We start from the raw sequence: 15,089 nt of genomic DNA on the forward strand, positions 1-15,089 counted from the left end.
TTATAGCTGCACTTCTCGCTCGCTCACTCTCGCTCTCTCTTTTTCTCCCTCCCTCCCTCCTCTACAGGCCCCAGGGCAGAGTGTTTCTCTCTGAACCCCACTACAGGTGAACTGCGTTCCTCCTCTCCTCTGAGTCGCTCTGACAGAGCTGAGTACATCTTCACTGTGACCGCCACTGACCGAGGCCAGCCATCTCACAGCGCTACCTGTACACTACACATACAGGTAAGACCCCTACCTCCTAACCCCTAGCCCCTACCTCGTTCCCTCTTACAGCGCTACCTGTAAACTACACATACGGATGAGAGCCCTGCCTCAGATTGCTATCTCCTATGTCATATACCCTATCTCCTATGTCATATACCCTATCTCCTATGTCATATACCCTATCTTCTATCCCCTACCACCTTCCTTCTCACTAATCTAGCTGTACCCTAATAATAAAGGTCAGAAAACTACTAGATCAACACCTATCAAATATCCCACATTAAAGTAAAGTACAGAGAAAAGTACTAAGTCAAACTTGCTCTTGATGTCTCCTCGCAACAATGTTGTTCCAAATAGGCATGTCAGAGTTCTGACAACCTTCCCTCCCTCCTTTTCCGCCCTCCTTTCTCCTCCTCTTTGACTTTTCAAAAGGGGAATTTCTCTATGAGTAAAAGATGGAAAACTAGGTATGAATCAAGTTCTCCCATCTGGCCCATGATGATCACCAGCTGTGATTGCTCTGATCAAGGCCATACTGAATGACTTCAACACTTTTAATACAGTAGCCCCGCTGCAATACAACACCACCTGGGATGTGCACCCACATAAAATACACCATTCAAGTTAATTTAATTAATATTTAATGTACAACTAAATAGTGACCAGCCAGGCCAGCACAATGTAAGGAACTCTGTAGCTGTAAATCCAATGTGCATCCCAAATGACACCCTATTCCCTGTATGGTGCACTTCTTTAGACCAGTGCTCTGTGTAGGGAATGGGTGCCATTTGGAACGCAGACCCAGAATCTTTAAGGTTCCAGGAAAATAGAAGGGTCTTGTAATGGCTGCAGTAAAACAGCTTCTCTGGGTTACTTTAAAAAAAAAAAAAAATCCTTCCCCCTGTTCTTCTGACGTAAGAATGTGAGTAATAATTAGTGTGTAATAGGATTAAACAGGGTTGTGTTGTTCTTGTCTGTTGACACGTTTCTATCACGTCGTCATTTCAGACCCTCACACCGTCCAAGACAAGTACAGCAGTAGGGACAGGATATGATCTCACTAATTCTAACTCTTGGTGACGCTCAATTTGCCGCCTAATGTGGAGTTAATTCACACTTTGTCATATTATGTTTCATAAAGAGCATGGGCTGTTTAGTGACTGCCAACATAGTGGTGCTGTATAGTGTAACTGGTTTATTGAGGTATTGTAGGCTGTAATGAATTAAGCATCAACAAGGATTTGTTGAGAAGAAAAATGGATAAGTGCACAACTATTTTATTTTCCGTCCTCTCTCTTTCTCTCTCTCTCTCTATCTCTCTCTCTCTGTCTCGCTCAGATATTTAAACCCTGTGACTCTATCCCCTGCTTAGAGCTGAACTGAAAAACAGGATTATTAGAACAATATGTCATATGTGTAACTTCTGGTGCCTGTTTCCATACAAAGGGAGTGATGTGTCAAAGCCGCGGTCTTTCATGTTTTCTGATTGCTCATCAAGGGAGGTGTAAAAACTCAGTACTGTAGACGACCGAGCGCTGCCTGCTGCAGCGAGATCTGAACGATCACTCAAATGTATTTTTCTGATTATTGTTACTTGTATCCTTTATTATTTTTCCTGGCAGTGGCATGCCTATCTGTTTAAATGTGATTAGCGCTAGCAGTTTATTTTTTTAAACTCTTAAAACATTCAGTTTATTTTATTCCTAATGAGGAAATAGAGTGGGTTGGTTGAAATCTGTTTCTGGTTCACAGCGTCCCGTTTAATATTTGGATTCTTTTGAAAATGTAGCTCCACCTGCCACTAGGCATGTATAATGGTCATTATTAGGCACATACATTGCATTCGGAAAGTATTCAGACCCCTTGAATTTTTCCACTTTGTTACGTTACAGCCTTATTCTAAAATAGATTTTAATTTTTTTTTACCTCATCAATTTACACATAATTACAAAGCAAAACAGGTTTTTAGAAATGTTTGCAAAGATTAAATAAAAATACCTTATTTATATAAGAATTCAGACCCTTTGCTATGAGACTCGAAATTGAGCTCAGCTGCATCCTGATTCCATTGATCATCCTTGAGATGTTTCTACAACTTGATTGGAGTCCACCTGTGGTAAATTCATTTGATTGGACATGATTTGGAAAGGCAGACACCTGTTTCTATGAGGTCCCCCAGTTGACAGTGCATGTCAGATTATAAACCAAGCCATGAGGTCGAAGGAGTTTTTTCGTAGAGCTCCGAGACAGGATTGTGTCGAGGCACAGATCTGGGGAAGGATACCAAAACATTTCTACAGCATTGAAGGTCCCCAAGAACACAGTGGCCTCAATAATTCTTAAATGGAAGAAGTTTGGAATCAAGACTCAAGACTCTTCCTAGAGTTGGCCTCCTGGGCCAAACTGAGCAATCGTGGGAGAAGGGCCTTAGTCAGGGGAGTTGACCAAGAACCCAATGTTCACTCTAACAAAGCTTCAGAGTTCCTCTGTGGAGATGGGAGAACCTTCCAGAAGCACAACCATCTCTGAAGCAGTCCACCAATCAGGCCTTTATGGTAGAGTAGCCAGACGGAAGCCACTCTTCAGTAAAAGGCACATGACAGCCCGCTTGGAGTTTGCCAAAAGAGAGAAACATGAGAAACAAGATTCTCTGCTGTGATGAAACCCGAGAATTAACTCTTTGGCCTGAATGCCAGCACGTCTGGAGGAAACCTGGCATCATCCCTACAGTGAAGCATGGTGGTGGCAGCATCATGCAGTGGGGATGTTTTTCAACAGGAAGGACTTTGAGACTTGTCCGGATCAAGGGAAAGATGAATGGAGCAAAGTACATGAGATCCTTGATGTGCAGACTCAGGCGTAGGTTCACATTCCAACAGGACAATGACAAGACAACGCAGGAGTGGCATTAGTCTCGGAATGTCCTTGAGTGGCCCAGCCAGAGCCCTGATTTGAACCCATCCAAATATCTCTAGGAAGACCTGAAAATAGCTATGCAGCAATGCTCCCCATCCAACCTGACAGAGCTTGAGAGGATCTGCAGAGAAGAATGGGAGAAACTCCAGTGTGCCAAGCTTGTAGCATCATACCCAAGAAGAATCAAGGCTGTAATCGCTGCCAAAGGTGCTTCAACAAAGTATGGAGTAAAGGGTCTGAATACTTATGTAAAGGTGATATTTCAGTTTTATTTTATTTCTAAATCTGTTTTTATTTTATTTTAAAAACTGTTTTTTCTTTGCCATTATGGGTTATTGTGTGTAGATTGATGAGGGGGATTTTTAAAATGTTTAATGAAGGCTGTATGTGGAGAAAGTGTGGAGTCTGAATACTTTCCGAATGCCCTGTAGCATGAGTCTGCTGACTGTTGATATTCAGCTATCTTGCTAAATGGATTATCATTTACTGTCAGGATATTCATACTTGCTAGTAATGTCCCTCAACAGTCAGTAGATTGTTTGGAGAAACATTGATTAGCTAGCTACTAATTTCATCCTCCAGCCGGCTCTCACAATTGAGCCTGGTGATGACGTTAGCAAGCTACAAACTTTTAACACCAATATATTGATGATATACAGTTTGCTAACCATATCCCTATCTGTCTGACGATAGGTCCTGAGTGGTATTGAGGATATATGCTTACCAAATTCCAATCTCCCTGTCCACAGGTCCAGAGTGCGAGCAGAGCTCCTTCCAAAGCCAACTCCCTCTCCATGTCCTTTAACTCCGTCGAGGAGGCCAAACCAGGCTCTATGATTGGCTCTGTGAGGTCACATGATGTCTCTGAGCTACCTGAGGCCGGTCAGGTGACCTACACGGTGGTGGGCGGGTCAGACCGAGACGGAACGTTCATGGTGGACCGTCAGACAGGTGACGTGTACCTGGCGAGGGAGCTGGATTATGAGCGCTCCGCCCGCTACACACTACAGATAGAGGTGGACGACTTCTCCATGACGTTACCCAGCAGCCACCTGGTGCAGCTAGACATCGAGGTGGAGGACAGCAACGACCATGCACCCCGCTTCCCGGGGGACCCCGTTACCGTGGTGATACCTGAGAACATGGAGCCTGGGGCGTCCATCTACACCTTCCAGGCCTCGGATCAGGACGGATCAGGGCCCAACAGCCTGCTGACCTACTCCATCCTGCACCAGGTAGGGTTAGGAGTAGTGATGCACTGATATATGCACTGCCTTTTAAGCATTCTAGTATAGTGACATCGTTAATAGACACACATGGACACAGCTGTCTAAGGAATCTCATCTCAGTGCAAGAGGCGTTACTACAGTCCCTGGTTCGAATCCAGGCTGTATCACATCCGGGTGTCCCATAGGGCGGCGCACAATTGGCGTCATCTGGGTTTGGCCGGGATAGGCCGTCATTGTAAATAAAAATTTGTTCTTAACTGCCTAGTTAAATAAAGGTTACACACACCACCCTGACCAAAAAGTTATTTTGTCGGCATTTTCGGCCCCATTATCAGTAAAACATCATCAAAATCTATTTATTTCACTTACTTGCTGTGTTGGTTCGTTCATTTGTTCAGTCTCAACCAGGATTTCATCATACATGTCAAGCAGTGAAGTTTCAGCTCTGTCTGTCCGTGACCTCTCTTCCTCCGTGCGCACTATCACTGTGTCTGTTTCCATCTTGTCCAGCTGCGTCTGTAACATTTCATGTAAACCCTGCTTCTTGTCTACATCGAAGTAGCGGTTATTGTACCTAGCATCCAGCATGGTGGCGACACAGTAAAGAGAGAATGCCTGTTAATGAAGTAGCGGTTATTGTACCTAGCATCCAGCATGGTGGCGACACAGTAAAGAGAGAATGCCTGTTAATGAAGTAGCGGTTATTGTACCTAGCATCCAGCATGGTGGCGACACAGTAAAGAGATAATGCCTGTTAATGAAGTAGCGGTTATTGTACCTAGCATCCAGCATGGTGGCGACACAGTAAAGAGAGAATGCCTGTTAATGAAGTAACGGTTATTGTACCTAGCATCCAGCATGGTGGCGACACAGTAAAGAGAGAATGCCTGTTAATGAAGTAGCGGTTATTGTACCTAGCATCCAGCATGGTGGCGACACAGTAAAGAGAGAATGCCTGTTAATGAAGTAGCGGTTATTGTACCTAGCATCCAGCATGGTGGCGACACAGTAAAGAGAGAATGCCTGTTAATGAAGTAGCGGTTATTGTACCTAGCATCCAGCATGTTGGCGACACAGTAAAGAGAGAATGCCTGTTAATGAAGTAGCGGTTATTGTACCTAGCATCCAGCATGGTGGCGACACAGTAAAGAGAGAATGCCACCGAATCGCTTGTTCACAGCCTGTATCGGCAGTTTTGTTGAGCGGGCGTTTTCAATGCCATGACAGAGGCTATCACATCTGCTGTAGGCACAGTTGATGAGCTTTTTGTTCGATGAGTCACTTGTTCGATTGGAGCTAGTGTTCATGTTTACAAGTTTCCAATGTTCTCAAATTCCATTGAAATGGCAGCAGTGGTATGACAACCAGCACATTCATGAGCATTAAATAAATCCTTGACGACCCACTGTGCTGACAGACTCAGCAGGCTCATGGGGCTGTCATCGCTGGTCCAAATGTCAGTTGTGAATCTAATAGTAGTGACGCCCAGAGCAAGTAGCTCATGGATGTGCGTTTCAAAAATACTGTGTAACTCCAACATCCAACATCACTCCAACATCACCCACGACAGAGAAGTATTGGTTGTCAAGGTCAATCAATTAGATTATCTTGGTGTTAATGGATTTTGCCTTTGAGTTTCTCGCTGACATTTTCTTACTCTTTCAAATGACTGCTGGACTTGTTGACTGCTCGATCCACACAGCAGACATTGTGGGCCAGGTCAGGAATTCTGTGTTGCACATAGAACACAACATTTTACGTGGCGTCATTACGCCATGTCCCTACGTTATATAGGTATGCACGTCAGCTTTGACATCGCTTTTGCACATCGGGCCGATGTTGATATTGGCATTTTTAGCTAATATTGTCTGATTCCGATATCTTCACCAATATATTGTGCATCCCTAGTTAGGGGGTTAGGGTTAGGAGGTTAGGGTTAGGAGGTTAGGGTTAAGACCCACAGGTTAGAGAAGCAAATCAGTAACAGGAACGTTGCTGTTTCAAATTCCAGACCGGTTGTGAAAGTTGGAGATGAAATCACTGGCAAATAGACCATCTCCTGCCATTGTGCCCTTGAGCAAGGCACCTAACCCCATAAACTAGCTGTTTAGGGAGTAGAGCAGAAGAATGATTTATCTCTGCAAATGGATGAATAAAGTTATGTTCTCTTCTCCTCTGTTTCAGTATCCTGGACTAATAAAGTTATATTTATTCTAGTCTGTTTCAGTACCCTGGACTAATAAAGTTATATTTATTCTAGTCTGTTTCAGTACCCTGGACTAATAAAGTTATATTTATTCTAGTCTGTTTCAGTACCCTGGACTAATAAAGTTATATTATATTATATTCTAGTCTGTTTCAGTACCCTGGTCTAAAAACATTATATTTAATTCTACTACGTTCCAGTACCCTGACCTCACTGACCTCCTGGTGCTTGACCCTTCCACTGGCGTCCTGACCCTGGCACAGGAACTGGACCATGAGGTCACTTCCTCCCTTATCCTGGTCGTCCAGGCAACAGACTCCGCCCTGAATGCCAGCCAACGGCGCTGGGGCTCGGTGACGGTGAGGGTGTTTGTGACAGATGAGAATGACAACGCTCCAGTGTTCAGCTCGCCATCCGCGGTTAGCGTCATGGAGGACCAGCCTGTGGGTTTCGTGGTTCTCTACGTTGTGGCGCGAGATGCCGACCAGGGGGAGAACGGACGGGTCAGCTACTTCATCGAGACTGGCAACGCTGGAGGGACATTCAGCCTCAACCCTAATACTGGTGGGTCATTTAAACAACTCCTAGTATAATGAAAGTGGTTTGGAAGCTAAAAGAAAAGGTAACCTAGTCTGAGACCTGAAGACTTTTGTTAGCTCCCCAAGCTAATGCCTAAGCTTTAGCTCAGCTGGATAACACAGCCTTGTGGCACACAGGCAACCGGGTTAAAACCTGGTCGGTAACACTGGCATACATTATTGTTTTCTCACCAGAACAATCATGTAGTTACCATCTGAACTGTAAACACATGGTGTGATGTCAGAAGGCCATTGGTACCACATTCCCAGCCTCCATGTGGTTGGGTCTTTGAGAGAGTCTCATAAGTTTCAACCTATAATCAGGCCCCAGCAAATTTAAAACAGTATAAACAGGGATGTGTGAAGAGATGTCGTGTGAGAGACGAATTACAGTTAATGAAGTTATCCCGGTACGTTGGGTAGGCCTGTCTACCTGAGCGCTAAGCTCTACCACCACCAACACTGCTGTAACAACCACCACCTACACTGCTGTAACAACCACCACCGCTGTAAGTAACGATACAGCTATCTGGCCCGAGTTTAACTACTTTTTCCACAGCAGAAGGACACAGCGAGGAGAGGCTGGCAGTAAACACACACTGCTAGACACGCAACGGACAGGGCTGCCGTGCTGTACTGTGATTACACACACACACCAGGCCTGCCGTGCTGTGCTGAGATTACACACACACACCAGGCCTGCCGTGCAGTGCTGTGATTACACACACACACACCAGGCCTGCCGTGCTGTGCTGAGATTACACACACACACCAGGCCTGCCGTGCAGTGCTGAGATTACACACGCACACACCAGGCCTGCCGTGCAGTGCTGAGATTACACACGCACACCAGGCCTGCCGTGCAGTGCTGAGATTACACACACACACCAGGCCTGCCGTGCAGTGCTGAGAATACACACACACACCAGGCCTAGCGTAGAGTGCTGAGATTACACACACACACCAGGCCTGCCGTGCTGAGATTACACACACACACCAGGTCTGCCGTGCTGTGCTGAGATTACACACACACACCAGGCCTGCCGTGCAGTGCTGAGATTACACACCAGGCCTGCCGTGCAGTGCTGAGATTACACAAACACACCAGGCCTGCCGTGCAGTGCTGAGATTACACACACACCAGGCCTGCCGTGCAGTGCTGAGATTACACACACACACCAGGCCTGCCGTGCAGTGCTGAGATTAGGGCTTCCCTTTCCTTCTCATTACCTGGCCCTGGGAGCAAAGGAGGAGAGAGGGCACAGCACTGACTCATTTCAGATTCATGCTTTAATGAGCCACAACAGTCAAAGAGAGAGTGAGGCGGGAGGAGAAGGAGGGAGGAGGGGTGTGTTGGTTCTGTTGTTGGGTTTGTTTTATTCTCTCTGGATCGCCGTACGCTCTGAGATAACTAGCCCCTGAGCCTTTAGTATGGTCAGAGTTAGTGGCTGGAATAGTTTCAGCCGCTGTGACTCCTCAGTGATCCCATCCCAAGCCTGGTCACTAACAGCACATGGGTAGGAGGAGGGGAGAGAGAGAGAGAAACATGGAAAACCTATTTTGGTTTCCAATTGGTCTGTTTGGCTTACGTATATGCATTGTTGTATTAGAGTAGAGCAGTCACAGTTCTGAAGATGGGGTGAACTAAGGTAAAAATGGTTTCCTTGCTATCCTTGTTTTATCTCATGTTAGACACACTATTAGTTCCTTCTATTAATCAAATGAGTCTAGAGAACAGAGTCGTCTTACACAAGTTGATAAAAAAGAACAATGAAAAACCTTCAGGGGTGGATTCTCAGACCTAGATCAAGCCATCTATAAGGGCAAAAAAATCATCCCACATAGAAACTCAACACACATAGTTTGATTTAATATTTCCATTGAGCCCAGAGGAGGGGGAAAGAACCCCTAATAGAGTTAGGAGACACCCATCCTCCACCCAGAAGGATCCAAGGTTACCATGATCTGTAGTAGGCTTCTCCTACACAGCTCCCTGTAGTGCTGGTGTAATGGGAACATAACCAAAACAGAATGTGTAGAGATGGGACCGTTTCTCCTGTCATCGTAGACCCTGGCCTGGGCCGCTTGACAGGACAGGAGCAGACCAGGTGCTCAGAGGATTAACTCATGATATTAACTGTCATTATACTGTCATTATACTGTCTAACTACCTGCATGGCTGGAACCAGTTCAAGATGGGCACCACACACACACCCATGCCTGCACGCATACTCACATATTCACACATATATATATACAAACACAAACACACACACATATATACTGAAACCATATTAAGATGGCCACGCTCTCTCTGTGACACACCTGATAGATCTTGACAGCTTCCTGCTTTTATCCCCTCGGCCGACCATGAGGCTCCTTGGTTCCTGATTGGTGGGGGAGGGGTGGAGCCGGGGTCAACGTGTCTCACACACCACAGGAAAGCCCAGAAGACCAAACGGCAAATAGTGTATGCGTGTCGGTGTTATCAAAGTCTCAGAAGAGGGACTGAGTCACACACACATGCAGTTGTAATCGCTCCTTTAATGGTTCCCAGCAGTCTGCACGTTTTTGTTGTTGGTGTTTTGTCTCTGTCTAGGCTTTCATGGGAATAGGTCCACACACACACACACACACACACACACACACACACACACACACACACACACACACACACACACACACACACACACACACACACACACACACACACACACACACACACACACACACACACACACACACACACAGATGACTAGGTGGACAGAATGGGTGGACTGGGTGGATAGGGTGGGTGGGTGTGTGTAGGTTGGTAAAGGCCTTGGCAAGGAGCAACGCTCGGCCTCCGACGGAGAGGGAGGAATGACTGAAAGATGAAGCTAGCAGAGAAGTGAAGCTGGGGCGGCAGGGTAGCCTAGTGGTTAGAGCGTTGGACTAGGTTGCAGGTTCGAATCCCCGAGCTGACAAGGTACAAATCTGTCGTTCTGCCCCTGAACAGGCAGTTAACCCACTGTTCCTAGGCTGTCATTGAAAATAAGAATTTGTTCTTAACTGACTTGCCTAGTAAAATAAAAATAAATAAAATAGCAGGGAAAGCTGAACCCAGCAGAGTTGTGAAGCTTGCAGTGAAATTTTAAGCTCGCAGTGAAAGTTAAGGTCGCGGAGTGTTGAAGCTGGCAATAAAAGTTGAAGCTAGCAGAGTTGTGGGGACCTTTAAAAGGGTGTGACTGCACACTAGGTAGGGAGAGGGACTGGCTGAGTCTGTGTCCCAAATAGCACCCTGCATCCCAGCTAAGTTCACTACTTTTGACCAGGGCTCATAAGGCCCTCTCCACTCCTTAGAGTCTCTCTTCATCCTGTAATCTGTATCATCTCCTCTCCTCCACCCCAGGCTCCCTCTCTAACCCCGCTCCTCTCCTCCACCCCCAGGCTCCCTCTCTAACCCCTCTCCTCTCCTCCACCCCAGGCTCCCTCTCTAACCCCTCTCCTCTCCTCCACCCCCAGGCTCCCTCTCTAACCCCTCTCCTCTCCTCCACCCCCAGGCTCCCTCTCTAACCCCTCTCCTCTCCTCCACCCCAGACTCCCTCTCTAACCCTCTCCTCCACCCCAGACTCCCTCTCCAACTCTCCCTCTCCTCCACCCCAGACTCCCTCTCTAACCCCCTCTCCTCTCCTCCACCCCCAGGCTCCCTCTCTAACTCTCTCTCCTCTCCTCAACCCCAGGCTCTCTCTCTAACCCCTCTCCTCTCCTCCAGGTTCTCTCTCTAACCCCTCTCCTCTCCTCCACCCCAGGCTCCCTCTCTAAACTCTCTCCTCTCCTCCACCCCCAGGCTCCCTCTCTAACCCCTCTCCTCTCCTCCACCCCCAGGCTCCCTCTCTAACCCCTCTCCTCTCCTCCACCCCCAGGCTCCCTCTCTAACCCCTCTCCTCTCCTCCACCCCAGACTCCCTCTCTAACCCCTCTCCTCCACCCCAGACTCCTCTCCAACCCCTCTCCTCCAGACTCCCTCCAACCCCTCTCCTCCACCCCAGACTCCCTCTCTAACCCCTCTCCTCTCCTCCACCCCAGACTCCCTCTCTAACCCCTCTCCTCTAACCCCTCTCCTCTCCTCCACCCCAGGCTCCTCCACCCCCAGGCTCCCTCTCTCCACCCCCAACTCTCCTCCACCCCAGACTCCCTCTCTAACCCCCTCTCCTCCACCCCCAGGCTCCCTCTCTAACCCCTCTCCTCTCCTTCACCCCCAGGCTCCCTCTCTAACCCCTCTCCTCTCCTCCACCCCAGGCTCCTCTCTAACCCCTCTCGTCTCCTCCACCCCAGACTCCCTCTCTAACCCCTCTCCTCTCCTCCAGGTTCTCTCTCTAACCACTCTCCTCTCCTCCAGGTTCTCTCTCTAACCCCTCTCCTCTCCTCCACCCCAGGCTCTCTCTCTAACCCCTCTCCTCTCCTCCACCCCAGGCTCTCTCTCTAACCCCTCTCCTCTCCTCCACCCCAGACTCTCTCTCTAACCCCTCTCCTCTCCTCCAGGTTCTCTGTCTATCCTGAAGGCCATCGACCGGGAGGATCAGGACCTGTTGAACCTGACCATCGTAGCCCAGGACCACGGGGTACCAGCACTCTCATCCAGCCAGCTGCTGTCTGTCCAGGTCATCGACGTGAACGACCAGGTGCCCTGGTTCCAGGAGAACCAGTACCAAGCCCAGATTACAGAGAACCAGCCTGCAGGAACCACTGTTCTGGTAGTGTCGGCCTCCGACCTGGACCAAGGTGAGAGTGGCTTGAGCTCAGTGGGCTAACACAGGAGATCCTGTCGTTACATACATAGTATACAGCACTGACAAGCACATATAGACACATATAGACAGACTACATATTTGCTGTACTGTTTCTTTAAAATAATAGAACTCAGTGTCAGCCAGCAGAGCCTCTTGTTCTAAGTGTTGATCCTCCATGTGTTCAATGCATGTTCACATCATCAGCACCGTCAGTAACAGTTGGTTTTAATTGAAGACCGTGCTGGGGGACGGTGAGTGTGTGTGTCCGTGTGTGTGTGTGTTCACATTCCCCTGGAGTTAGTCAAGAGCACATAAACCAGAAGGATTTTAAAGTTTCTCTCCAGGGTGATTAGTGGGGTAAGGTGATGGTGCCAGAGTCTTTCTCTGTTAGCACGCTATCACACACAAACACAACACACACACACACACACACACACACACACACACACACACACACACACACACACACACACACACACACACACACACACACACACACAGAATCTACCAGCCTCCGCCCGGCCTGTGCAGCCCAGCCACCCGCTTACACAGCAAAACCAACTACGAACAAATAAAAACAGGAATGCTGCTGTGTTTGCTCTTTTAGGTGAGAAAAACAAGTTTAGTTTTTTTCGCAAACACTTATTTGCGAATGTTTTCAGTGCCCTGGGGTAGAGAGGGTTCAAAGTATAATATGACTGAATGGAATAGGACCCCGCAACCTATGAAAAGTGTTGATTACACTGTACTGCAGCACCAGCTGTGCCACCAGAGACTCTGGGTTCGCACCCAGGATCTGCCGCGACCGGGAGGTCCGTGGGGCGACGCACAATTGGCCCAGCGTTGTCCGGGTTAGGGAGGGCTTTGTCAGTATGGATATCCTTGACTCATCGTGCACCAGCGACTCCTGTGGCGGGTCGGGCTCAGTGCGTGCTAACCAAGGTTGCCAGGTGCACAGTGTTTCCTCCGACACATTGGTGCGGCTGGCTTCTGGGTTGGATGCACACTGTGTTAAGAAGCAGTGCGGCTTGGTTGGGTTGTGTATCGTAGGATACATGACTTTCAACCTTCGTCTCTCCTGAGCCTGTACGGGAGTTGTAGCGATGAGACAAGATATTAGCTACTAAACAATTGGATACCATGAAATTGGGGAGAAAAAGGGGTCAAATTTAAATTCAATAAAAAATGAAGTGTTGATTTGACTTGCACAGCCGGCTCCAATCCTTCTCCCTACCACATCCCCTTGGCCCTAACCCTTTTACGTTCGCAAACGGTATCTGTAATATGGAAGCTCCACCCTACTACTGTGTTAATACCTATCCAGACCCTGATGGTGTGATGGTGTAGGCTGCTGACAGATAGTATTAGGGTTAGACTTCATATACTCCTGTTCTGAAGCTTGATATGGGTACTAAGGCATGACAGTGTCCTTTGTCTCTCTCTCTCTCTCTCTCTCTCTCTCTCTCTCTCTCTCTCTCTCTCTCTCTCTCTCTCTCTCTCTCTCTCTCCAGGTACCAACGGCCAGGTGACATATGGAGGCATCTCTGACGAGGGTTTTAGCATCCACCCAGCTACAGGTGTTATAACCACCACTAAAGCCCTGGACAGAGAGGCACAGGAACAATACACACTGACAGGTAACTGGCTCTGACCGTAACATCTAACCCTGACCCTTAACCCGTAACCCCTCAGCCTAACTCCTAGCCCTAACCCTGATCCTTAATCCTAATCCTAACCGTTAAAGCCCTGGACAGAGAGGTCTAAAAACTGTACACTCTGACAGGTAACTGTCCCATTATATGAGTAACCCACACTCTTAGAAAAAGAGGTTCCGGGGCCTCCCGGGTGGCGCAGTGGGTAAGGGCGCTGCAGCGCCAGCTGTGCCATCAGAGACTCTGGGTTCGCGTCCAGGCTCTGTCGTAACCGGCCGCGACCGGGAGGTCCGTGGGGTGAAGCACAATTGGCCTAGCGTCATCCGGGTTAGGGAGGGCTTGGCCGGTAAGGATGTCCTTGTCTCATCGCGCACCAGCGACTCCTGTGGTGGGCCGGGCGCAGTGCGCGCTAACCAAGGTTGCCAGTGCCAGGTGTTTCCTCCGACACATTGGTGCGCCTGGCTTCCCGGTTGGATGCGTGCTGTGTTAAGAAGCAGTGGTTGGGTTGTGTATCGGAGGACGCATGACTTTCAACCTTTGTCTCTCCCGAGCCTGTACAGGAGTTGTAGCGATGAGACAAGATAGTAACTACTAACACCACGAAATTGGGGAGAAAAAGGGGTACATTTAAAAAAATAGGTTCCAAAATGGTTCTTCAGCTGTTCCCATAGGAGAACCATTTTCGGTTCCAGACAGAACCCTTTCTGGTTCCATGTAGAACCCTTCATGTAGAAGGGTTCCATGTAGAAGGGTTCTACCTGGAACCAAAAAGGGTTCTACCTGGAACCAAAAAGGGTACTTCCTGGACCCAAAAATAGTTATTCAAATCCCTGCCACACTGCTTTACAATAGAGGTACGATAGCCCTGACACACTGCTTTACAATAGAGGTACGATAGCCCTGACACACTGCTTTACAATAGAGGTACGATAGCCCTGCCACACTGCTTTACAATAGAGGTACGATAGCCCTGACACACTGCTTTACAATAGAGGTACGGTAGCCCTGCCACACTGCTTTACAATAGAGGTACGATAGCTCTGACACACTGCTTTACAATAGAGGTACGATAGCCCTGACACACTGCTTTACAATAGAGGTACGATAGCCCTGCCACACTGCTTTACAATAGAGGTACGATAGCCCTGACACACTGCTTTACAATAGAGGTACGATAGCCCTGACACACTGCTTTACAATAGAGGTACGATAGCCCTGACACACTGCTTTACAATAGAGGTACGATAGCCCTGACACACTGCTTTACAATAGAGGTACGATAGCCCTGACACACTGCTTTACAATAGAGGTACGATAGCCCTGACACACTGCTTTACAATAGAGGTACGATAGCCCTGACACACTGCTTTACAATAGAGGTACGATAGCCCTGACACACTGCTTTACAATAGAGGTACGATAGCCCTGACACACTGCTTTACAATAGAGATAAATGAACAAGCCAACATTCCAATCTGGCCATGTTTTTATAGTTCTGTTTTTATGGGATACATCAGTGGTGCAATGGTA

General features: G+C 47.9%; 1 protein-coding gene across 1 annotated transcript in view; it reads left to right on the top strand.

Moving 5' to 3' along the window:
* Nucleotides 1-15,089, top strand: part of LOC123992814 (protocadherin-16-like) — a 226,115-nt gene that overhangs the window by 192,455 nt on the left and 18,571 nt on the right. The window contains exons 11-15 of the mRNA XM_046294350.1: nucleotides 68-225; nucleotides 3,873-4,358; nucleotides 6,759-7,122; nucleotides 11,660-11,899; nucleotides 13,419-13,544. Coding sequence (XP_046150306.1) covers nucleotides 68-225; nucleotides 3,873-4,358; nucleotides 6,759-7,122; nucleotides 11,660-11,899; nucleotides 13,419-13,544 — 1,374 coding nt within the window. The remainder of the gene's footprint in view (nucleotides 1-67; nucleotides 226-3,872; nucleotides 4,359-6,758; nucleotides 7,123-11,659; nucleotides 11,900-13,418; nucleotides 13,545-15,089) is intronic.

This window comes from Oncorhynchus gorbuscha, linkage group LG13, assembly GCF_021184085.1.
Source record: "Oncorhynchus gorbuscha isolate QuinsamMale2020 ecotype Even-year linkage group LG13, OgorEven_v1.0, whole genome shotgun sequence".
Lineage (NCBI taxonomy): Eukaryota > Metazoa > Chordata > Actinopteri > Salmoniformes > Salmonidae > Oncorhynchus > Oncorhynchus gorbuscha.